Source organism: Chiloscyllium plagiosum, chromosome 1, assembly GCF_004010195.1.
Source record: "Chiloscyllium plagiosum isolate BGI_BamShark_2017 chromosome 1, ASM401019v2, whole genome shotgun sequence".
NCBI classification, from domain to species: domain Eukaryota; kingdom Metazoa; phylum Chordata; class Chondrichthyes; order Orectolobiformes; family Hemiscylliidae; genus Chiloscyllium; species Chiloscyllium plagiosum.
In genome coordinates this window covers 22,289,237-22,312,992 of record NC_057710.1, presented here as the reverse complement: position 1 = coordinate 22,312,992, position 23,756 = coordinate 22,289,237, and the positions used below count along the sequence as shown (strand labels likewise).

At 41.8% G+C, this 23,756-nt stretch overlaps 1 protein-coding gene across 7 annotated transcripts in view; it reads right to left on the bottom strand.

The window, feature by feature from the left end:
* Positions 1–5,781: 5,781 nt before the first annotated feature.
* ptpra (protein tyrosine phosphatase receptor type A) overlaps positions 5,782–23,756 on the bottom strand; it is a 308,647-nt gene continuing 290,672 nt past the window's right edge. For 6 of the 7 annotated variants that reach the window (XM_043700933.1, XM_043700779.1, XM_043701012.1 and 3 more), the window contains 3 exons: positions 18,853–19,004; positions 17,659–17,794; positions 5,782–7,910 (listed from right to left, as the gene is read on the bottom strand). In XM_043700933.1, coding sequence (XP_043556868.1) covers positions 7,836–7,910; positions 17,659–17,794; positions 18,853–19,004 — 363 coding nt within the window. In that variant the 3' untranslated portion in view covers positions 5,782–7,835. Of the gene's footprint in view, positions 7,911–17,658; positions 17,795–18,852; positions 19,005–22,482; positions 23,703–23,756 lie in introns of those variants that run through there. The other variant, XM_043701175.1, reaches the window with a different exon arrangement.

The following is a 23,756-nucleotide window of genomic DNA, read 5'->3' as shown; positions in this document are numbered from 1 at the left end:
AGCAAAGGGACTAGAAAGGTTTCCTGGCCTGACTGCATAATCCAATATGTAGGCGACCTACTTCTACAAACAGAAACAAAGGAGGAGCACATTCAGCTCCTGGATGAATGACTTGATCTGTTACACGGGCTAGGATTCAAAATGATCCAGCTTCTGCTGGACGGCCAAATCAAAGACGGCTCCGTTAGCCAGATTCAAGCCGCATGATGGAACACTACTACTTCAGGGTCGGGACATCACGGTCAGACCACCACTCCACCTTTCTAGCCAATAAACTAAATTATGGGGGAAGGGCCACATGACTGTCAGATGATAGCCACTAAACACCCCAACAGCCATCAGAATTTATGTAGATGGATGCTCCACAGTAGAGGATGGCAGTCGGACCACCGGCAGTGGGATATACATGACCGACACTCAGGGACAGCCACTGGTTGAAGTAGCATTAAAATTTTCCTGCCATCTGAGTGCCCAGTTTGTGGAATTTGCAGCCTTGGCCGATGTAGTCAGCTACCCTGATCTGTTCCCTCCACCCAAAGATATATATTCGGACAGCATATATATGTGCAACAGCCTCAATGAGTTCTTACTACATGGAAAGCTAGAGGTTTCATTTCTACTGATGGGAGACCACTTCCATCAGTCGAGTGTGTTGCTGGAAAAGCACAGCAGGTCAGGCAGCATCCGAGGAACAGGAGAATTGATGTTTTGGGCATAAGCCCTTCATCAGAATTCTGTCTGACCTGTTGTGCTTTTCCAGCAACACACTCTTGACTCTGATCTCCAGCATCTGCAGACCTCACTTTCTCCCACTACCATCAGTCGTCTTGATAGTACAGGCCACCAGTGGAAGTAAATACGTCATAATTCAAATTAAAAGCAACCACAAAACATCCTCAGATGGAAACCGCAGAGCTGGCCAATTAGCCAAAAAGGGGCTCATGTAGGAGAATTATGGCAGCCGTCCCTAGGTGAGTAGGACAATACAGCTACTGCCAGTCAGACAAATATAGCAGACCTTCGACAAGAGCAGCACCACGCAATTCGTTAAAACAGATTGTGGCAGGGATTTATTTGGATGCCTACGCTAGGTGGAAAGATTCCCTACAATACAGGATAGGTTAATCCTAAAGGCGGGAGTCTGTGTGGTCCCGACTTAGGACAGGAACCAAATTATATATCAATACCATGACAGGCATGGTCACCGGGAACAAAGGCTACTACGGAACACTTGAAAGAACGGTAATGGTGGCCCGAACTACATAAAAGTATAACGCACTACATAGAGAACTGCCTGGTGTGAGCCCAGAACAATCCAGACATGTATGCCTGGAAGGGAGAACTAAGGCACACACATCCAGTGGAAGGGCCCTGGACAAAGCAAATGGACTATATAGGTTCCCTACCACCATGTAAAAATGGATAGACCTACAACCTTATCATAATAGACACTTTTGCAAAATGGGTCGTGGCTTTTCCTGTTAGGGCCAATACAGCCAGCTACCACACTGATCCTAACACAACAGGTGTTTACAAGATGGAGTCTACCCGGCAGTTTCGCTGCAGATCAGGGAATCCACTTCACCAGCCGAGTCATGCAGAATGCGATGACTATGCTTGGTAGCAAGTAGAAATTCCACATTGCATACCACCCCAATCCAGTGGGATCATAGAGAGAATGAACTGCGCCCTGAAAGGGATGATTAGGAAAACAGTGCAACAGAATAACAAGACCTGGACACAGTACTTCCGTTTGTCCTCATGACGGTCTGCAACACCACTGCCAGCTCCATTGCCCCCATACCGAGGACTGGCTGACCAATGAAAGGAACCGATTATGTGTTCGGCCTAGACCTGACAGAACCTGCACTCACCCATGAAAAAGCCATACAGCAGCCCAGTGAGAATATCAAAGCCACTCAGTTAGCAGCAGCTGTCAGGTCAGGGACCAAAAAGAAAGTAAGCAACAGAGTGTTACAAGGGGACATAAATTTAAGGTGAAGGGTGGAAGGTATAGGGGAGATGTCAGGGGTGGGTTCTTTACCCAGAGAGTGGTGGGGGCATGGAATGCGCTGCCCGTGGGAGTGGTAGAGTCGGAATCATTGGCGACCTTTAAGCGGCATTTGGATAGGTACATGGATGGGTACTTAATCTAGGTTAGAAGTTCGGCACAACATCGTGGGCCGAAGGGCCTGTTCTGTGCTGTATTGTTCTATGTTCTAAGGCTTACTTCGATAGCAGAGTTAACACAGTCGAATACCCCATAGGATAGCAAGTAATGCTACACATCTATAATCTAGCTCCTTTCTTTGCCCTCAATATTCGGGTCCACACATGGTGGTGAATAAAACTAGCCCCTCGGTCTATAAGGTTCTCCTAGCCATGGGGTAAAACTGACTGGGTCCATGTGGACCAGTTAATAGCCTTTGTCACACAACACAGCCACTCTCACTACCTTATTTATATATATATATATATATATATATATGGCAGATACCACAATTTTAGAACAAATAACAAGACCAAGGACACCCCATGACAAATTCTCAGAGCACCCTCCCACCCGCTTATGAAAATGATACACTTCCATCATGATCACCGACAGCAGCTTTCACATCCAAGGGACCCCCAAATGCTTTAAGTGACTCAATGGGAGACTATTTGACAGACTGGAATCACTTACCGCTCACTGGCATAACACACGTCACAGATTCCTGAGAATCTCCTGTCAGACAGGCAACCCGAACATTCCCAAGTCGCTATAATGCATACTCTTAACAGCATCCCTTCACCAAGGCTAATACGGACTGAACAGACTCACTCAGACTGCCTGATAGCAATTCCTGATGTTTCCGATAAGGGGAGGGATAGTAAACCAACATGGGAACCAAGAGATTTACAGACTAAGCAGACTTGCTCAGACTCCTGGACAGCAATTCCACGTCACCAACAGAAGGAATGACAACACCCACAGGGAAATCGGGAGACTGATAGAACACTAACAGGAGAACAAGGAGACACCCCAGCGACAGGATTCAGATTCTCTGCTGAGTGCCCATTTGACAAATGCATTGATTCAATGATCCAAGTGATGAACTGCTCCTGACAGCCACCCAAGGCAAGGTGCAACTGTTTCTGATGATCAAAACTCACATGCATCTCACATTTCTTCCAACTTTAGTCCTATGCGTTCTAATAGGATTTAACCAAGTTACGATTCTCCAATGTTCTGCTCATTGGATATAATCTCGAAATATCTTCACTTTCAGCTTCATTTCTATTACCTACATTTAAATTGGTCTCTTGTCGGTCAGGCCAGACTCATTCTTGCTTATATTTGAATCATTTGTCTCTTGCAGTCCTCTACATAAACACACACCTCTGAAACATTGGCCTTCCTGACCACCTCGTTTCAGATTTCTTTTCCTAATCACATCACGGTCAGGTCGTTTAAACAGTAGAAACTGAGGTTGGAGCCTAACAAGCCTCGAAAACCTGACTTAACACTCCATTTGGGATTCATGTTACCAAGTTTTTTTTGTTTTAGAAAACATGTGGGGGAGGGTTAGGGCATATGCATCTTAGGCATTACATGAATTCAAAACTATTCAGCTAATATATAAGGTTAACAACAGAAATTTTGATCTCGCTCCAGAATGGCCATGAACGCAATCAAGATATATTTTTAGGTATGCCTAATGCTGCTCCTGGCATGACCTCCTTCACTCTCCATTGAAACCCTGGCTCAATGGCAATGGTTAACTGGGGGATATGTCGAGCCCTGGGTTGCATATTGGAGTATAATTCTACTACTAAAGATCACCCACAGCACCTCATGGATGCCCAGTCTTCAGTTGGTAGATCTGTTTGAAGTCTGTCCCATTTAGCATGTGCTAGTGTCACACAATGCAATGGAGGGTGTCCTCAGTGTGAAGGTGGGGCTTACTTTTCACAAGGACTATGTGGTAGTCACTCTTACCAATACTTCATCTGCAGATGCATCTGTAACCAGCAGATTGATGAGGTCAAGTATGTTTTTTCCTTTTTGTTGGTTCCCTCACCACCTTTCGCAGACGCAGATGAGCAGCTAGGGCTGGACAGAGCAGAGAGAGTGAAGCTGTTTCCGCTTATAAAAGCAAAAGGAATGAGAAGGAATAGATTAAATGCGATGTGCAAATGAAGCAAGGGTGATGACAGAAAAAAGCTTTTTCATAGAGCAAATGATTATTGTATGCAATCTACTACTGGAAATACAGTGGAGACAGGTTCAATTGAGACATTCAAGACAGCAATGGATGATTATTTGGATAGAAAGGGTGTGCAGGGATATAGGAAGGCATGAGACTGGCACTAGGTAACAGAACCAGCACAGACATAATAATTCTGTGATTCATGTGAAGTGTTATCACAAGGATTATCTCCCCAAATATTGACTGGTTCCCACATAGTTTTGACTAGAGTCCAAAATTATAAACTGAACATGAAATGGACTGAAAGATACTGAATGGAAGACAAAAAACAAGTGAGACACGAAAAGTGAAAGGCATAAATCAAACAATGAGGAGAAAGTGAGGACTGCAGATGCTGGAGATCAGAGCTGAAAATGTGTTGCTGGAAAAGCGCAGCAGGTCAGGCAGCATCCAGGGAACAGGAGAATCGACGTTTCGGGCATAAGCCCATTCCTGAAGAAGGGCTTATGCCCGAAACATCGATTCTCCTGTTCCTTGGATGCTGCCTGACCTGCTGCGCTTTTCCAGCAACACATTTTCAGCATAAATCAAACAATACCTAGCTATCTTAGTCTTGACGGTAAAAGCATTCATAATTTACATTGTTGATTAGAGGACTGCATTGAGAAGACAGGACAAGCAAATTTTGACACAAAAATTGATATATTAGAGGGATATTGCATTGCACTGACTGAGAGAGCCAAAGGACTTTTTGAAATGCTAGATGAAATTTATCAATGTAAAATTGTGCCATTAGAGATGAAAAACACATCAGTAAGTTGTCAATGAATAATAAACAATATATTTAAAGGATTATGCAACCGTGTTATTTACAATGATTTGTGATCAGCCAATCATGGGAGGAATATTATTAACAGTTAAACAAGTTGTTTGATCAGTTACTAAGAGCCAGCTTGATTATAAATCTGGCTAAAAGTGAAATTGCCAAAGCAGAAATAGCTTATTTGGGCCACACTGTGGAACAAGGCCTCGTAGCCCCCAGAACAGCAAAAGTAAGAGCACTATGGTATCAGAAATTCTGTCTTTAAGTTGAGGCATTAAACCAAGGCCCTTCCGACTAAATGATCACAGAGCATAGTGCTTTGGACCAATGTTTAAATCTTACTTAATGTAAGACCATTAGACTACAAGAAAAAAGAACAGGAGTAAGTTGTTCTGCCCCATAAGCCTGCTCCACCATTTGTAGGATCATAACATTTCCTACCCCCTCCCACAAAATCACAAAAACATTATCACGTTGGTGGAGCTTGCTGTGGGTAAATTGGATATTGTATTCTTATGTTACAACAGTGCAGATAAATGGGATTAGAGTAATTTGGTTTTAGTTGATATGCATAGACATGGAGGGCCGAAGGGCCTCTTTCTATTCTGTCTAGCTCTGTGAATGTGTCAACAGGAATGAACACCTTCAGTTTACATTGTGATACCGTGTCAAATAATTTAGTTAATGACAATGGATACGTATACAGTGTTTTATGTTTGATATAAATTGCTTACTTTTAACAGTATGAACAACATAACACCAGTAAAGTTGTGGAACAGCAGCATTTACTCGTCAAATCTTAACCTTACACATTGTGTTTCTGGATGTTCAAACACATTCAGAATGATGGTCAAAGAAAACTGGCTTAGTTTTGCAGTTTGCAACAAGTAGTTTATTCAAAACAAAAATGAAATAAACACCCAAAGAACTTGTTTTTTAATGAGCACATTTATTCCAATTATAGCTTTAGCTTAGCCATTGTCCCAAAATACCAAAGTTTTAAGAGTCAGGGATTCAGTCAATGTCTATTTACATTAGTGCGATCAGTGATAGCAGAATTACTGAAAATAGTAAGCTGACATTTAATCCATTCAACATATAGTAAATTAGCATAGTCTATCCACTGAATGCACTATGGAGAACTTGGTAAACAGCTGTGTCATGTTTTCAAATATGCCATGATCAAAACTCAAATAACTTAATGGGACTATGCACCATATGTCATACAGGTCAGAGTACAAGCTGGCGTAAGCTATGTCTTCCAAATATTGACCCAACTTGGCTTCACCTCAATTACCTGGCAATGAGTGCTCCTAAACTACTAAAAGATAAACTTAAAAATAAACTTAAAAAAATCCACCAAATTTTTTCCTTATCATAAAAAAATAAATACAGGTTAAGAAACTGCAGTTATTTGTACATTTTAAGAAAAAATATAATTGTTAGGAGCGAATGATAAATCAAAGACATTTACATTTAAAACTAGTTTTTTTAAAAAAATGATCAATTTTAAACTGTGAATTTTTTTTAAGCCACAACTTGAATAATTAAGTTTTGGTCCAAAACTAGATACATAAACATGATGTTTTAATCACTGAATTTAATTGGTCTTTTTCCCTCCCTGTGCAAGCTACTAACATTAAGATCCACCTTTGCACAAAGGCTATGTGAATAAGGGAAAAGTTGGAAAATGAGGCAGTTGTGTCTAAAAGAAAGTGATGGTAAATCCCAGGCAAATCTTTCACATTTTAGAAACGTCCAGATTATTCACTTACTTTCTTAAAAACTTATTGAGACAGAAGCTTAAACAAGTAGATTTTAAGAACAAACATAACAGATAATTCAATATCCTTCAAGTTGCAGCTCGTATGTACAGTACACAGTAGCTATGGTTAAAGAATGTTCTTTTGCATTGTCCTATCAAGATTGTATTTCCAAACTTATTACATCGAAGCCCACACATCTTGTAACTTGTATAGAACTTTATAACAAGTTCCATGTATCTTTAATACAGGAGAAAATAAAATGGTTTGAGATATGTTCTAACTTTACAAGACCAAAGTCTTGTGAAGAACCAGGACATTGTAGATTTTGGCTTATGTGAAAAATAATGCAGGTAGTATATCCAGTACATTTTAGTTCAGCCTGTGCAGGCTTGCAAAACAAAAAAGCTTTTCTTAAAAGCAGTATTTTTCTTATTGTATTCTCTTTACAGGTCTGCATTTCTACAATATAGTAGCATAGATAAGCATTTCTGAAGGCGTTTTGCCTTTCTACAAATTTCAATAATGGAAAGTACTGCTTCTACTTCAAATCTGATAAATAAAATGGCACAACATTGAAAATATAAAGTCTACAATTACAAACTTGTTAATTGCCTGAGAAAGAGATGGTCCAAGTGAAAGGTGTCAGATTTAAATGGTACTGATCAATTATGACAGAAGGGTATTTTAAACTTGATTATTTAACAAAGTTGAAATAAAACAGAACACTGGCGATGACCATTTGATTCAGGGGCAGCAACTCATAAAGCCACAGATTTTGTGGTTATATGACTTAACTCTTATCTTGTTTATCCCTTGAATTCAATGAATACCCTTCCAAGCAGCTACTAAATAAATTTGATCAACATCAATCTGAACATCAGCCTACGTTACTCAATAAAACTGCTGAAATTAGACTAATATGCTAAACATCTGCTACATATAAAATTTTTAGCCAATATGAAGCTCATGGTACCAACCTCTCAAATCAATAAGATATGTACACAGGTTTGGGTGTATTAACAAATACAATATTACAAAATATTACGAAAGCATTTTTCACTTGAAGTTGGCATAATCCGAAAATGCATCAATGTATTCTTGCACGACCTTGTAGCAAAATTCATACTGTTCCTGAGGAAAACAAGAATAAGTTCCTGTTACAATACACGATAATTGATTGCAACACCATTAGGCATTTCATTTTTAAAAAAATCATGAATCACAAAGAAAATATCCAAATGGGGAAGAGTTTTGTAATGCTAACCCCAAAGCTTTATTTAGTTGGTTACAGAATGATAGTGAGGCATTTTTGTCATGCCCACAAAACATAAAGAGAGTTTATTTTTCTTTAAAGCTACACTCTTATGTTTGATTGTTAAAATGGTCTCTTACTGGATTTAAAGTAGCTGCTTTCAACATAGAATGGGCTAATGGTTGCTTCTGGAAATTTTCAGTAATTAACAGAGCAAAAGTCAACTCAGCATCTTTCTGGAATGTCACATGTCCCTTTGCATATCCTAGCCAATCCTGAACAGAGGAAATCATTGAAACTCATTATGGCTGAAGTGGTGATAATTGTTGTTTCCTATAACACCCAACAGTTTTGAAGACATCAAAAGAAACATATCCATCTGTCACATGATTGAAATGTTTTGCCTTTTAAACAGTTTTAATTGTACAGCCTGAACTCTTTTCTAAGTCTGTGTTTTAACACTGAAACAGAAAGCAAGTAGCAGCAGGCTGCACTAAAGCCTTTCTCTAATTTTGACCTCTTGAAACATGATTTCTGTGAAAAATCTGTTTTTAGCCTGACATGTGAACAAATTCTCAGTCAGCAATAATAATACTGCCTCATTTTCAAATGCATGCACCTATACTGGACGTTCACGTATTCGACTCTGATTCACATGAATTCATGATTTTTTGTGGTGATGGCGGTGGTCAGTGGCTCAGTTGTTAGCACTGTTGCCTCACAATGCCAGGGTTCCAGGTTTGATTTCACACTCGGGTGACTGTGTGGTGTTTACATGTTCTCACTGCACCTGCGTGGGTTTTCGCCAGGTGCTCCGCTTTCCAAAGACAGTCCAAAGACATGCAAGTTAGGTGGATTGACCATGCTAAATTGCACAGTGTTCAGGGGTGTAGGCAGGTTGGCCACAGAAAGTGCAGGATTACAGGGATAGCGTGTGGGAAATAGGTCTGGATAGGATACTTTTCGGAGGGTCAGTTTGGACCCGTTGGGCTGAATGGTCTGTTTCCATACTGTAAGAATTCTATGGAATTGCTCTGGGATATTTCTGGGAGACTTACAATGGAGCAGGCAAAACTTTACTCAAGTAGTGAAGGTTCCTTTGGAGTTGTTTCAGGTTTACTGGTCTAGCCAGGGGCAACTCAGGACCTCTTTTATCACATTGTTAGGAGCAGAAACTTAACATCAACTGAAGATGGCAGGTTTTTCCAAGCTGCCAGTCTAGTTACAGGGCTAGAAACTGCAGAATCACAGTGACCCCACATAGTGATGGACATCAAGGTATCAAGGAGAATGCAAGGGAGGTTCAAAATTGAATCAATCTTGGAAGGCTGAGTGTTTGGGCATTGTTCTATTTAAGTGGGCTGAGCTCCACTGAATAATCCACTGCTCTTGTCAAAACGCTCTGATGGACTCTTAAGAAGCTGCAAACTGACAAAGGGAGTGGGGAAATAATCTTCAAGTTGGTTGCCTGTCTCCATTCGATGGGCAGCTGAGCTACTGAAAAACTTCCATGGCAGTAGTGTGAAAAAGTAAAAGTTGCCACAGTCCCATTAGAGAGAGAGAGAGAGAGAGAGAGAGAGAGAGATGCACAGCTGGGGTTGAATTAAACTTTAGGGTCAACAGCCTTAGGCAAAGGTAAGGTCTTCATGGTGACATCTGCCAGTGCAGAGACTGATACCTTGCTGTTGTCATCATTCCACATTTCAAACCAACCATCAGCCAAATGAGCTGACTGTACCCCAGAATGCAGCTTACAGTAGGAAAATATCAATTATCTCTGCTGCCTTCAGCCCTGCCACCCAGGGATTGCTAAAATTTTATCTTGTAAGTAATCTTACTTCTCTCACATTTGGGAGGTTTCTTAGGTTAACTTAAATTCTACAATCCAATCGTTCAAAATATTGTTGGAGTACAATGCCTAAGCAAAAGAAAATCAATCTTCAAAAATATACTGGATTTGTGTACACTGCAATTTATTTTGACTCCAGATCGATATTGCAATCAAGTTCAGCTTTAAATTTGCAATATCATTTGCCAGATCATGAAACAGAAATTGGAACTCTATATTGTTCTTTAACTGCTTATTGGAAATTGGTCTCACATGATTATAACACCATAGACACAGTAGCTGAAATTAGACCATTCAGCTCATTGAGTTTGCTCTGCCATTCAATCTTGGCTGATAAGTTTCTCAACCTCATTTTCCTGCTTTCTACCTGTAACCCTTGATCCTGTTGACAACCAAGAACTTATCTAGCTTCATCTTAAATACACTCAATGACCTGGCCTCCACAGCCTTCTTTGGTAGTGAATTCCTTAGATTGACTACTCTCTAGCTGAAGAGGTTTCTCCTTATGTCCGTTCTAAAAGGTCTTCCTTTTTCTCTAAGGCTGTGTCCTCGGGTGTCTCCTACCAATGAAAACACCTTCCCAACATCTACTCTATCCAGGACATTCAGTATTCTGTAAGTTTCAACTAGATCCTCCCTCCACTCCATTGAGTATAGACCCAGAGTCCTTAAATGTTCTTCATATGTTAAGCTTTTCTTTCCTGGTACCATTCTCGTGAACCTCCTTTGAACCCGCTCAAGTGCTAGTGCAACTTTCCTGAGATATGGGGTCCAGAACTGTGCACAATATTCCAAATCTGGCCTGACCAGAGCCTCAGAGGTTTAGAAGTCTATCCCTCCTTTTATATCCAAGTCCTCTCAAAATAAATGTCAACATTGCATTTGCCTTCCTAACTACTGACTCAACTTGTAAATTTACCTTGAGAGAATCCTGTACGAGAACTCCCAACTAGAACTAGAATTTTGCACTTCAGACTTCTGAATTTTCTCCCCATTTAGAAAATAGTCCATGCTCCTACTCCTCTTACTAAAGGGCATGACCTCAGACTTTCCACCATTGTACTCTATCTGTCACTTCTTTGCCCACTCTTCTAACCTGTCCAAATCCTTCTGAACCTCCGCGCCTCTTCAATGCCACCTATTCCTCTACCTATCTTTGTATCATCTGCAAACCTAGCCAGAATGCCCTCAGTTCCTTCATCTAGATCGTTAATGTATAAAGTGAAAAACTGTGGCCCCAACATTAAGCCTTGCGGAACACCACTTCTGACGGCTGCCACCCTGAGAAGGATCCTTTTATCCTCACTCTCTGCTTTCTGCTAGACAGCCAAGCTTCTATCCATGCTAGCACCTTGCCGGTTACACCATGGACCCTCATCTTATTCAGCAGCCTCCAGTGCAGCACCTTATTAAAGGCCTTTTTGACATCCATTGGCTGCCTTTGGTCTAACCTGCTTGTTACTTCCTCAAAGACTTCTAGCAGATTTATCAGGCATGACCGCCCCTTGATGAAACCATGCTGACTTGGCCCTATTTTGCCATATACTTAAAAGTATTCAGAAATCTCAACCCTCACAATAGACTCCAAAATCTCACCCACGACTGAGGTTAGGCTAATCAGCCTGTAATTTTCTGTCTTTTGCCTTACTTCCTGTTTTAAACAGGGGTGTCACGTTAGCTATTTTCCAGTCCTCTGGGATCCTCTCTGACTCTACCAAGTCCTGAAAGCACAACAACTAATGCCTCCACTGTCTCTTCAGCTATCTCCTTTAGAATTCTGGGTTGTAGTCCATCTGGTCCAGGTGATTTATCCACCTTCAGGCCATTAAGTTTTTCTAGCATCTTCTCCACCATACTCAGCTCTGTCCAAACTCTCTTGAATCTTTGGAATATTACTTGTGTCTTCCACCGTGAAGACTAACATGAAATAACTATTCAGTTCCTCATTCCATGTTCCTCACTACTATCTCTCCAGCATCATTTTCAAGTGGTTCAATGTCCACTTTTGCCTCTCTTTTGCACTTTATATATCGAAATAAACTCTTACAGCCTTCCTTTGTATTACTGGCTAGCTTACCCTCATATTTAATCTTCTCCCTCTTTATTTCTTTTTTTGTTGCCCTCTATTAGTTTTTGTAAGCTTCCTAATCCTCTGGTTTCCCACTGCCCTTTACCACATTATATTGTTTTTTTTTGCTTTTATGCTATCTGTGACTTTCCTAGTCAATCATGGTTGCCTTATCATCCCTGTACCATGCTTCTTTTTCCGAGGGAAGGACCATTGCTGTGTCTCCTGAATTACTCTCAGAAACTTCTGCCATTGCTGTTCCACTGTCTTTCCTGCCAGACTCCTCTCCTAGTCAGCTCTGCCCAAGTCCTCCTTCATGCCTCTGCAGTTGCCTTTATTCAGCTGTAATACCGTTATCTCTGATTCTACCTTCTCCCTTTCAAATTGCAGAGTAAACTGATCATATTATGATCATTGTCTCCTGAGGCTTCTTTCACCTTAAGCTCCCTTATCAAGTCTGCCTCATTGCACAACACTAAATCCAGTATTTCCTATTCCCTAGTGGGCCCGACCACAAGCTGCTCCATAAGCACCATCTGTGTTCGACCATTCAGATGAATTACTTCAGGAGAAGGATGCCAGGGAGAAGTAAATATTTCTTGGAGTTCAAGCTGCAAAGAGTCTGAAAGTGATTCATTTTGGAAGGTTGAATTTGAATGCATACTACAGGGTTAAAGGCAGGATTCTTGGCAGTGTGGAGGAACAGAGGGATCTTGGGGTCCATGTCCAACAGATCCCTCAAAGTCACCACCCAAGTTGATGGGGTTGTTAAGAAGCGGTATGCTGTATTGGCTTTCATTAGCAGGGGGAATTGAGTGTAAGAGCTGCGAGGTTATGCTGCAGCTCTATCAATCCCTGGTGAGACCACACTTGGAATATTGTGTTCCGTTCTGGTCGCCCATAGGATGTGGAAGCTTTAGAAAGGGTGCAGAGGAGATTTAGCAGGATGCTGCCTGAACTGGAGGGCATGTCTTCTGAAGAAATGTTGAGGGAGCTAAGACTTTCCTCATTGCAGAGGAGGAGGATGAGAGGTGACTAGATCGAAGTGTACAAGATGACGAGAGGCATAGACAGAGTGAGTAGTTAAAGACTTTTTGCCAGGGTAGAAATGGCTATCACAAGGGGGTGTAATTTTAAGGTTATTGGAGGAAGGTTTAGGGGAGATGACAGAGGTCAGTTCTTCACCTGTGACTGGTGAGTGCATGAATGCTCTGCCAGTGGTGGTAGTCGAATCAGATACTTTAGGGACATTTAAGCAACTTTTGGATATGCACATGGATGATAATAAAAGTATGTAGGCTAGTTTGATTTTACAGATTAGATTAGATTCCCTACAGTGTGGAAACAGGCCCTTTGGCCCAACAAGTCCACAGTGACCCTCTGAAGAGCAACCCATCCAAACCCGTTCCCCTACATTCACCCCTGACTAATGCGCCTAACACTACGGGCAATTTAGCATGGCCAATTCACCTAACCTGCACATCTTTGGACTGTGGGAGGAAACCGGAGCACCCGGAGGAAACCCACGCAGACAAGGGGAGAATGTGCAAACTCCATACAGACAGTTGCTCAAGGCGGGAATTGAACCCAGGTCCCTGGTGCTGTGAGGCAGCAGTGCTGTGCCACTCCTAACAGTAGGATAACAGGTTGGCACAACATCAGGGGCTGAAGGGCCTGTACTGTGCTCTACTGTTCTATGTTTAAAAATCCATCTCATAGACATTCCACAAATTCCTTTTCTTGCAACCCACTACCAATCCGATTTTCCCAGTCCATCTGCATATTGAAATCCCCCACGATCACTGTAACTTTGCCTTTCTTACATACCATTTCTATCGCCTGGTGCATTTTGCACCCCAGCTCCTGACTACTGCTTGGAGGCCTGTACATAACTCCAACTATGGTTTTTCTTATCACCTTTGCGGTTCCTCAATTCTTATCATACAGATTCTACATCAGCTGAACCTACTTTGTTTCTTACTATTGATTTATTTGCATTTCTTACTAATAAGGCAACCCTCCCACCTATCTTTTTGATAAGATGGATATTCAGCTCCCAATCCTGATCCCCTTGTACCTACGTCGTACCTGCCAATTTTGATCTGTGCCACAAGCTCAATTACCTTTCTCATTATACTGCGTGTATTCACATATAACACCATCAGGTCCTGTATTAACCATCCCTGCTTCTCACTGTTATTCATTTGTCCAGTGTTCTTGATTGCTAAATCTTCCCAAAGTTCTCCTTTCCTATCATATCTTAATATTTCCACGCAGGTGAACTCACACCTATAGTTGCTATCCTGCTGCTTTGTTTCTCACTGGGAGATGTTTTACCCTTTCTTTCATCCCTACTTTCTAGCTTAAAGTCCTGTTGACCAGCCTATTTACCCTTTTTGCTGGAACATTGATCCCAGCTCAGTTCAGGTGAAGCCCCTCCCAGCGTTACAGCTATAGATGTCCAGTATGATAAAACACACCCATTGGTCCATCTTGTTCATGCCGAACAGATATCATAAAGTAATCCAGCACTTGGCTCTAAACCCATACTGCTCCAAACACTTCCTATTCAAAAATCCATCCCAGTGTTTTTTAAATTATGTTAAGTATACCGCCTCCATCACTTCATTTGGCAGCTGATTCCATACATGCACCACCTTCTGTGTGAAAACGTTGCCCTTTAGGTCCCTTTTAAATTCTTCCCCTCTCACCCTAAACCTATGCCCTCTAGGTCTGGACTCCCCTAACCCAGAGAAAATACATTGTCTATTTACCCTAAACATGCCCCTCATGATTTTATAAACCTCTATAAGATCACCTCTCAGCCTCTGATGCTCCAGGGAAAACATCCCCAGCCTATTCAACCTCTCCCTGTAGCTCAAACCCATCAATCCTAGCAACATCGTTGTAAATCTTTTCTGAACCCTTTCAAGTTTCACAACATCGTTCCAATAGGAGGGAGACCAGAATTACACACAATATTGCAAAAATTGCCTTATCAACGTCCCATACAGCCGCAACATGACCTCTCAACTCGTGTATTCAATGCTCTGACCAAAAAAGGAAAGCGCACCAAACACCTTCTTCACTATCCTCCACTCCACTTTCAAGGAACTATGAACTTGCACTCTAAGGTTTCTTTGTTCAGCAACACTCCCCAGGAACTTACCATTAAGTGTATAAGTCCTGCCCTGACCTGCCTTTCCAAAATGCAGCACCTCACATTTATCTAAACTAAATTCCATCTGCCACTCCTCGGTCCATTTGCCCAAAAGATCAAGATCCCATTTGACTCTCAGGTAACATTCTTCGCTGTCCACTACGGCTCTAATTTTGACGTCATCTGCAAACTTACTAACCATACCTCCTATGTTCATATCTAAATCATTTATATAAATACATTAAGGACAAAAGGATAACTAGGGAGAGAATAGGGCCCCTTAAAGGTGGCCTATGTGTGGAGTCGCAGGAGATGGGGGAGATACTAAACGAGTACTTTCCATTAGTGTTTACTGTTGAAAAGGAAATGAAAGATCTAGAATATAGGGAAATAGATGGACAGCTTGAAAAATGTCCATATTACAGAGGAGGAAGTGCTGGATGTCTTGAAACGGATAAAAGTAGATCCGATCAGATGGACCAATGGGTTGAGAAGGGCAGATGGAGTTTAATTTAAATAAATGCGAGGTGCTGCATTTTGGGAAAGCAAATCTTAGCAGGACTTCTACACTTAATGGTAAGGTCTTAGGGAGTATTACTGAACAAAGAAACCTTGGAATGCAGGTTCATAGCTCCTTGAAAGTAGGTAGGATAGTGAAGAAGGCGTTTGGTACGCTTTCCTTTATTGGCCAGAGTACAGAGTACAGGAGTTGGGAGGTCATGTTGCGACTGTACAGGACATTGGTTAGGGTCTAGATTAGAGTGGTGCTGGAAAAGCATAGCAGGTCAGGCAGCACCACTCTAATCTAGACACTGATTTCCAGCATCTGCAGTCCTCACTTTTGTCTACGACATTGGTTAGGCCACTGTTGGAATATTGCACGCAATTCTGGTCTCCTTCCTATCGGAAAGATGTTGTGAAACTTGAAAGGGTTCAGAAAAGATTTACAAGGATGTTGCCAGGGTTGGAGGATTTGGGCTATAGGGCGAGGCTGAATAGGGCTGTTTTCCCTGGAGCATTGGAGGCTGAGGGGAGATGTCCCAGAGGTTTATACAATCATGATGGGCATGGATAAGTTAAATAGACAAGGTCTTTTCCCTAGGGTGGGAGAGTCCAGAACTAGAGGGCACAGGTTTAGGGTGAGAGGGGAAAAGATATAAAAGAGACCTAAGGGGCAACATTTTCACATGGAGGGTGGTTCATGTGTGGAATTGACTGCCAGAGGAAGTGGTGGAAGTTAGTACAATTGCAACATTTAAAAGACATCTGGATGGGTATATGAATAGGAAGGGTTTAGAGGGATATGGGCCAGGTGCTGGTAGGTGAGACTAGATTGGATTGGGATATCTGGATGGCATGGACGAGTTGGACCGAAGGGTATGTTTCCATGCTGTACATGTCTATGATGAAAAGCAATGGACACAGCACCAATCCTTGTGGCATACCACTGGTCACAGGCCTCCAGTGTGAAAAGTAACCCTCTACTAACACCCTCTTCTTCTACCTTTGAGCCAGTTCTGTATTCAAATGGCAAGTATTCCATGTGATTGAACCTTGCTAACCAGTCAACCATGAAGAACCTTGTTGAACGCCTTACTGAAGTGCATATAGATCATGTCCACAGCTCTGCCCTCTCAATCTTGTTCATTACTTCTTCAAAAAACTTAATCAAGTTAGTCAGACAAGATTTTCCACGCACAAAACAATGTTGACTATACCTAATTGGTTTTTACCCTTCCAAATACACGTAAATTCTCTCCCTCTGGATTCCCTTCAACGTCGTGTCCACCACCAATGTCAGGCTCACCCGTCTATAGACTACTGGCTTTTCCTTACCACTCTTCTTAAACAGTGGTACCACATTGGCCAACCTCCAGTCTATCGGAGCACCCAGAGGAAACCCATGCAGGCACATGAAGAACGCGCAAACTCCACGCAGTCGTCTGTGGCTGGAATTAAACCCGGGGCCCTGGCACTGTGAGGGAAGCGTTGCTAACTACTGAGCCACTGTACCGCCTGATAAGGTGATAATCCCTTTCTTATTTCTCAGTCCCACCTAAATAACTTCGCTTGACATATTCCCAGGAATGTCCTCCCTAAGTACAGCTATAATATTATCCCTTATCAAAAACACCACTCCTCCTCCTCTCTTGTCCCCCGCTCACCCACCACTTCTATTCTTCCAATAGCGCTTGTATCCTGGAACATTAAGCTGCCAGTCCTGTCCATCCCTAAGCCACATATCTGTAATTGCTGTGATATCCCAATCCCATGATTCTAACCATGCCCTGAGTTTATCTGCCTTCCCCAATAAGCCCCTTGTCCATCCTGTTTCACTTTAAGTTGTCATAAACGGTCAACAACAAAACTGGCAGATCTTTATGCCACCAATAAACAGCCGCCTATTAAGGGTCATTACACAAGTACAAAAGTCTGAGCTGATAATTTCTGTAGTTTAAAAAACTTTGGTTATTAAAATGTCTTTGATGTACTTTCAATGTCTCAGTCTGAGCCAACTAGCACCAAATAATATCTGTTCATGGTACTCACCAGTGTCTGGACCATGTGGGGCCTCTGTAATCGTAGACTCTTTACTGTCTGAAACACATCCAAGATGCCCTCAGCTTTTACTCGTTCCAAGACAGTACTCAAGGCACAGAATGTACCTGTCCTTCCAGCACCAGCACTGTAAGTATATGGCAGTACAATAAATGCAGACTTGGAAAATCACATCAAAAATATAAAATTAAGGAACAAATCTTCTCAAGAACTCTGTAACGAACACAATATATAACTTTAAAACAGGAACTGAATTACTCTGCAAGCCCTAGTTTCATTGTCCCCGCACTCTAACCCTTTTGAAGGGAAGTATACACTCTTGACTGTCCCTGCATCTACATATTGAATACTTGTGGAATATTCCACATAAATCAGAAATGATGTCCTCTTTCTATGTGTAACTTGTGGTCTTATTTATGACTTTTCCTGTACTTATGTGTCTTCTTTGTCTTCTCTAGTTCTCTCCTCTTATATTTTGCATGCTTTTCTCTTTTACTTTTCCGTCACTTTACCCAATGGGCCGAAGGGACTCTTTCCACAACAAAAGATTCTTTTATTCTTTCACTTCGCTCAGGTTAGATGTGGTGAGTGACATAGTAATGGCTATAGGTTGGATGTGAAGCAGTGGTTGAAAGACAATTATACCCTTAAGCGGATCTCTTCTCATTCTTTTCTCCATTCAATTATGCCCATTACCTCACTATTACCTCATGTCTGTTATCACCAAAACGTTTTTGTCTTTTTTTAAGTAACTCCTTCCCTCCATGATTTTAATCTTCCAATTAATGATTCCACTTCCTCACCCTCAGGACAGAAGCACCTATTCCGCAGCCTGAATCAGTTTTCCTCCTCCTCTAGCTTTCAGATCAAAAGAGCTTTATTTCATTAAAAACTTCAACTTAAAACAGATTGAATTTAAATGTGGAAAGAACTCCCGAACTGATCATTTGTGTCTTTCTCCTAGTCATCTCAATATATCAAAATTAGAATAGGTGTGTTTCAGGCAGAAGCAATAATGTTGCTGGATTATATTAAACAACACAACAAACAGTGCAAAATGTTGTGTTTTGGTAATCAGGCTCACACAGAGAATTCTCAGTACAGTCTCAGTACAGTCACAAAGTCTCTCATTATTTGACTGAAAAATGTCACCTGTACCACACTGTTGATCCATTTGTGGCTTACCTGCAATGCACTGTGATTGGGTGGTTTCCTGACTGCTGCTGCTGTTTCTGAACTGCTGCAATCAGGTTAATCATCCCTTTCCCATCAGCAGGAATTCCCACCTCAGGCCAGCCATGAAAATGGAACTGTCTGATCTGTCGAACCTTGTTTTCCTTGAAGAAAATGTAATTACACTACAAATAAATTTGTTGAATAGAACTCTCAACGAAAATAAGAAAAATCAACAGATGGATGTCCAAAAATGTAAGAAGCAAAAAAAAAAGCAGGAAAAGCATCATCTACAGGCTAGAGATTACTCAAATAAGGCTTTGACATTTATGCACATTAGGGTTTTATTAAGATTTTTTTCTTCACACCGCTTTAAGGTCAAACTGATAATGGACTGGAAAGGTACCATCACTATTCAAATGAGACAGACCTTGAACAGATCTAGTAACTCAAAACTGGGTATCCACGAGGTGCTGTGGGCCATCAACAGCTGCAAAGTTATACATAGATACAATCTGCAAACTCATGGCCTGACATACTTCCCACTCAACCATTACCATCACGATAGGGGATCAACTTTGGTGCAGGAGCAGCATGAAGCTACAACACAGGACAAATTGTGCCTCAAGCAACATAAGCAGCAAATGACAGACAGGGTGAAGCGGTTACACAAATCAATGGATCATACCCAAGCTCTGATGTCTGACAACACTCAAGACATGAATGGTGGAGGAAAATTAAACAACGACTGAAGGAGGAGATTCAACAAATAAATCCACCCTCAATGATGGAAAGGCCTCCACATTAGTGCAAAAGATACAGCCAAAACATTTGTAACAAATTTACAGAAATGTCAAGTGGATGATTCTGCTCTGGAGGATTCCAGCATAACAGGTGGCAGACTTTGATCTACTCAATACACTCCACTTGATATAAAAAAACAGTTAATGCTACGGATACTGCAAAGGCTATGCCCCTGACAATATTCCAGCATCAGTACTGAGGATTTGAACTTCAGAATATGCTGCACCCAGCCAAGCTGTTCCAGTGCAGCTGCAACACTGGCACGTAACCAGCAATGTGAAAAACTGTCCAGGTATGTCCTCTACACAAAAAGCAGGGCAAATCTAACCCAACCAGTTTGTTTATTCTCAATCATGCTGATAGAAGAGGTCATCAAAAGTGTTATCAAGTAGCACAGGAACAGGGACAGGCCCTTTGCTCACCAAGACTTTTCTAAACTAACATCCTTTTGCTTCCACATGGTCCACATCTCTCTATTCCCAGCCTATTTATGTATCTGTCAAGATAGCTCTTAAATGTTGCTACTCTATCTGCTTCTACCACCTCCTCTGGCAGCACATTCCAGGCACTTACACTCTGTGTAAAAAAAAAACTTGCATCTCACATCCCTTTTTACCTTAAACCATTTACCCCTAATAATCGACATTTCTACCCTGCTTAGCAATAATCAGTTCCACCATAGCAATGTTCAGTTCCACCATTATCACTCGTTCCTCATTTCATTGTAAACTTGATCCAAACATGGAAAATGAGTGAATTCCAAAAGGTGAGGTGAGAGACATTGTTCTTGACACCAAAGCAGCATTTACTGAGTGTGGCATCAAGCAGCCTAGTAAAACCACAGGGAATGCAGAATTGAAGGGAAAACTCTGAGGTTTGGAGTTATACTGACGTCACACAAAGAAACTGATAGGCTCTGATAGTGCTGTCATTAATCCTTTAGATTAGATTACCTACAGTATGAAAACAGGCCCTTCGGCCCAACAAGTCCACACCGACCTGCCGAACAGTAACCCACCCAGACCCATTCCCCGACCCTATATTTACCCCTGACTAGTGTACCTAACACTATGGGCAGTTTAGCATAACCAATTCACCTGACCTGCACATCTTTGGATTGTGAAGAAACCAGAGCACCCGGAGGAAACCCATGCAGACACGGGGAGAATGTGCAAACTCCACACAGACAGTCACCTTAGGCGGGAATCGAATCCGGGTCCCTGCCGCTGTGAGGCTGCAATGCTAACCATTGAGCCGCCATGCCCCCCTTCTTTCCCAATTTTTAAAATCAAACTGTTCAGAGGTGTTATATCAGAGGGTTCATGACCCAGCTCAGAGTTAGGGGCATGAACACTGCGCCACAAGAGCCCTCTTAAATAGACAACACTGAAGGTTAGAATTAAACTGACAACAGACAAGTTGAAATCAAGCCTGCAACATTTCAAACTGTGCCTTATCACCACTATGCAACATCAGATTTATTTAACCATCACTAGATTGCTGTTTGTGGAATTTTGCCCCATTCAAGTTGACCTCCACATTTCTTGCCTTTTTAAAAAAAAGATAAACCTGGTCAGATGTTTTATAACAGACACCTCTGGAGAAGGTGGGACTTGTACTCAGGCCAAAACAGCCCAAAATAATATCTTTATAATTTTACTCAATCTGTTCAGATATGTTATGACACACATACCTTGAACCAAGGCATCCTGATTCAGAGGAAGGGACTCTACCACTCTGGCACAAAAGCCCTCTTTTACTACCTAACTAACAATTCCTTTTGCAAATATTTTTAAATAATCTGCTCAATTGTGTTTTGATACACCTGTGGTGCAGGTGGGATTTGAACATGGGCCCCCTGGTCCAGAATTAGGAACCATTATCATAGCACCACAAGAGCCATTAATTCTTCTTGCCTTTTAGACTTTTTAAAAAATCGATCTGTTCAGAGGTGTTATAAACACCTCGGAAGCAGGTGGGACTTGAACCCAGGCCTCCTGGTGCAGAGGTAGGAAGACCAATACTGTGCCACTCCTCAGATACTGAAGCAGTCTATGTCCATTTACAGCAAGGACTTAGACAATATCCACTCTTGGGCTGATGAATGGCAAGTGACGTGTGCACAAAAGTGCCAAACAATGATCATTTTCTACAAGAGAGAATCTAATTATTGCTCCTTCACATTGAATGGAGTTACCATTGCTGAATCCCCCACTATCAACAGTGCAGCAATTAGCACTGACCGGAAACTGAACTGCACAAATGTAACTAGAACAGCAGATCAGAGGTTGGAGTACTACAGTAGACAAATAAAGAAAGGGAGCTAGTTCATCCCTCCTTTACTGGCAATTTGATAATTTATGGTATATTGTTGTGGTTCTGTTCGCTGAGCTGGGAATTTGTGTTGCAGACGTTTCGTTTGAGGACGTCTAGGTGACATCCTCAGTGCTTAGGAGCTTCCTGTGAAGCGCTTCTGTGATGTTTCCTCCGGCATTTATAGTGGTTTGAATCTGCTGCTTCCAGTTGTCAGTTCCAGCTGTCCGCTGCAGTGGCCGGTATATTGGGTCCAGGTCGATGTGTTTGTTGATAGAATCTGTGGATGAGTGCCATGCCTCTAGGAATTCCCTGGCTGTTCTCTGTTTGGCTAGTCCTATAATAGTAGTGTTGTCCCAGTCGAACTCATGTTGCTTGTCATCTGCGTGTGTGGCTACTAAGGATAGCTGGTCGTCCCACGTCCAAAAATGTGCAGGTTAGGTGAATTGGCCATGATAAATTGCCCATAGTGTTAGGTGAAATGGGTCTGGGTGGGTTGCTCTTCGGAGGGTCGGTGTGGACTTTTGGGCCGAAGGGCCTGTTTCCACACTGTAAGTAATCTAATCTAATTTAATCATAACAGGCTGATAGTGAGGATGGGTCTGCCAGAGGTCATGGGTAGGCTAGCAGAATGGATAGATAAGTGGCAGACTGAAATTAATACAACAAAACGTGAGGTGATGTATTTTGGCCAGAAGAATAGTGTGCAGCAGGCAATGCAGGTTTAACAGCGCACAATTCTATCAAGTACACACAGAAACAGTGACGTGGGGATTTTGTACATAGATGTTAGAAGATGGCAAGACAAATTGAAAGAGCACATAGGGTTTTGCAAATGCAATATCACGCTTCAAGAAAGATTGGAGACAATAAGCAGTGAACAAGAGGCCAGCTTGCCTAACATCTGTCATTGGGAAATTGCCAGAATGAATTAATAAGCATCTTTCTGGATTAGTGGTGCTGGAAGAGCACAGCAGTTCAGGCAGCATCCGAGGAGCAGTATCTGAGGAATGAATTAATAAGCAGATGATGGCTGGACATTCAGAAAATCACAATGCAGAGTGAATGAAACTGAAACAAAAATCATGTGACTAATTCAGAGGTTTACTGAGCAAGTGTCAGAAAATGTGGATAAAGTGTAGTAGTGTAGGTGCCATATCAAAGATCACTACATAAAAAAAAATTCAGAGTGTAGCAGGTTAACATATTAGCTTGGAAAGAGGATTAGTTAGCTAACAGAGAGATACAGCTACAGCAAATGATTAAGATGGAGTGTTGGAGTTCACTGCAAGAGGCATTACACAGGAAAATGTTGCTACAGCTCCACTAGGCTTTATGAGTTTTTAAAAATTAATTCTTCAGGAGTTGAGCGTCACTATTAGGAAGGGAAATCCAGTATTTCTACATAACAATGAAGGAACAGTTCCAAGTCAGAATGAAGTGTAGCATGGCGGGGAACTTGCAGGTAGCGGTGCTTCCATTTCTGCCCTTGCCCTTCCAGATGTTGGAGGCTATGGGTTAGAAAAGTGCCACTGAATTTCAAGGGGGTGGGGAGGGGGTGCTTTAAAACTCTTGTGCTGGAGATGAGCATTGCCTGGTGCTTGTGTGACATGAACTTCTCTTGCCACTCAATAGACAATCTTGATGCTGTCCAGTTCTTGCTGCATATGAAGGTGGAAAGGGGGTAAACGATCAACTGTTGTTCTTCCAGACTCTTATCAAGTTGAGGTCCAGCTATTTCCAAACTAAATAGTAAAACAGGTTTGAGGACCCATTCATGTTTCTATTGTGAGCATCAA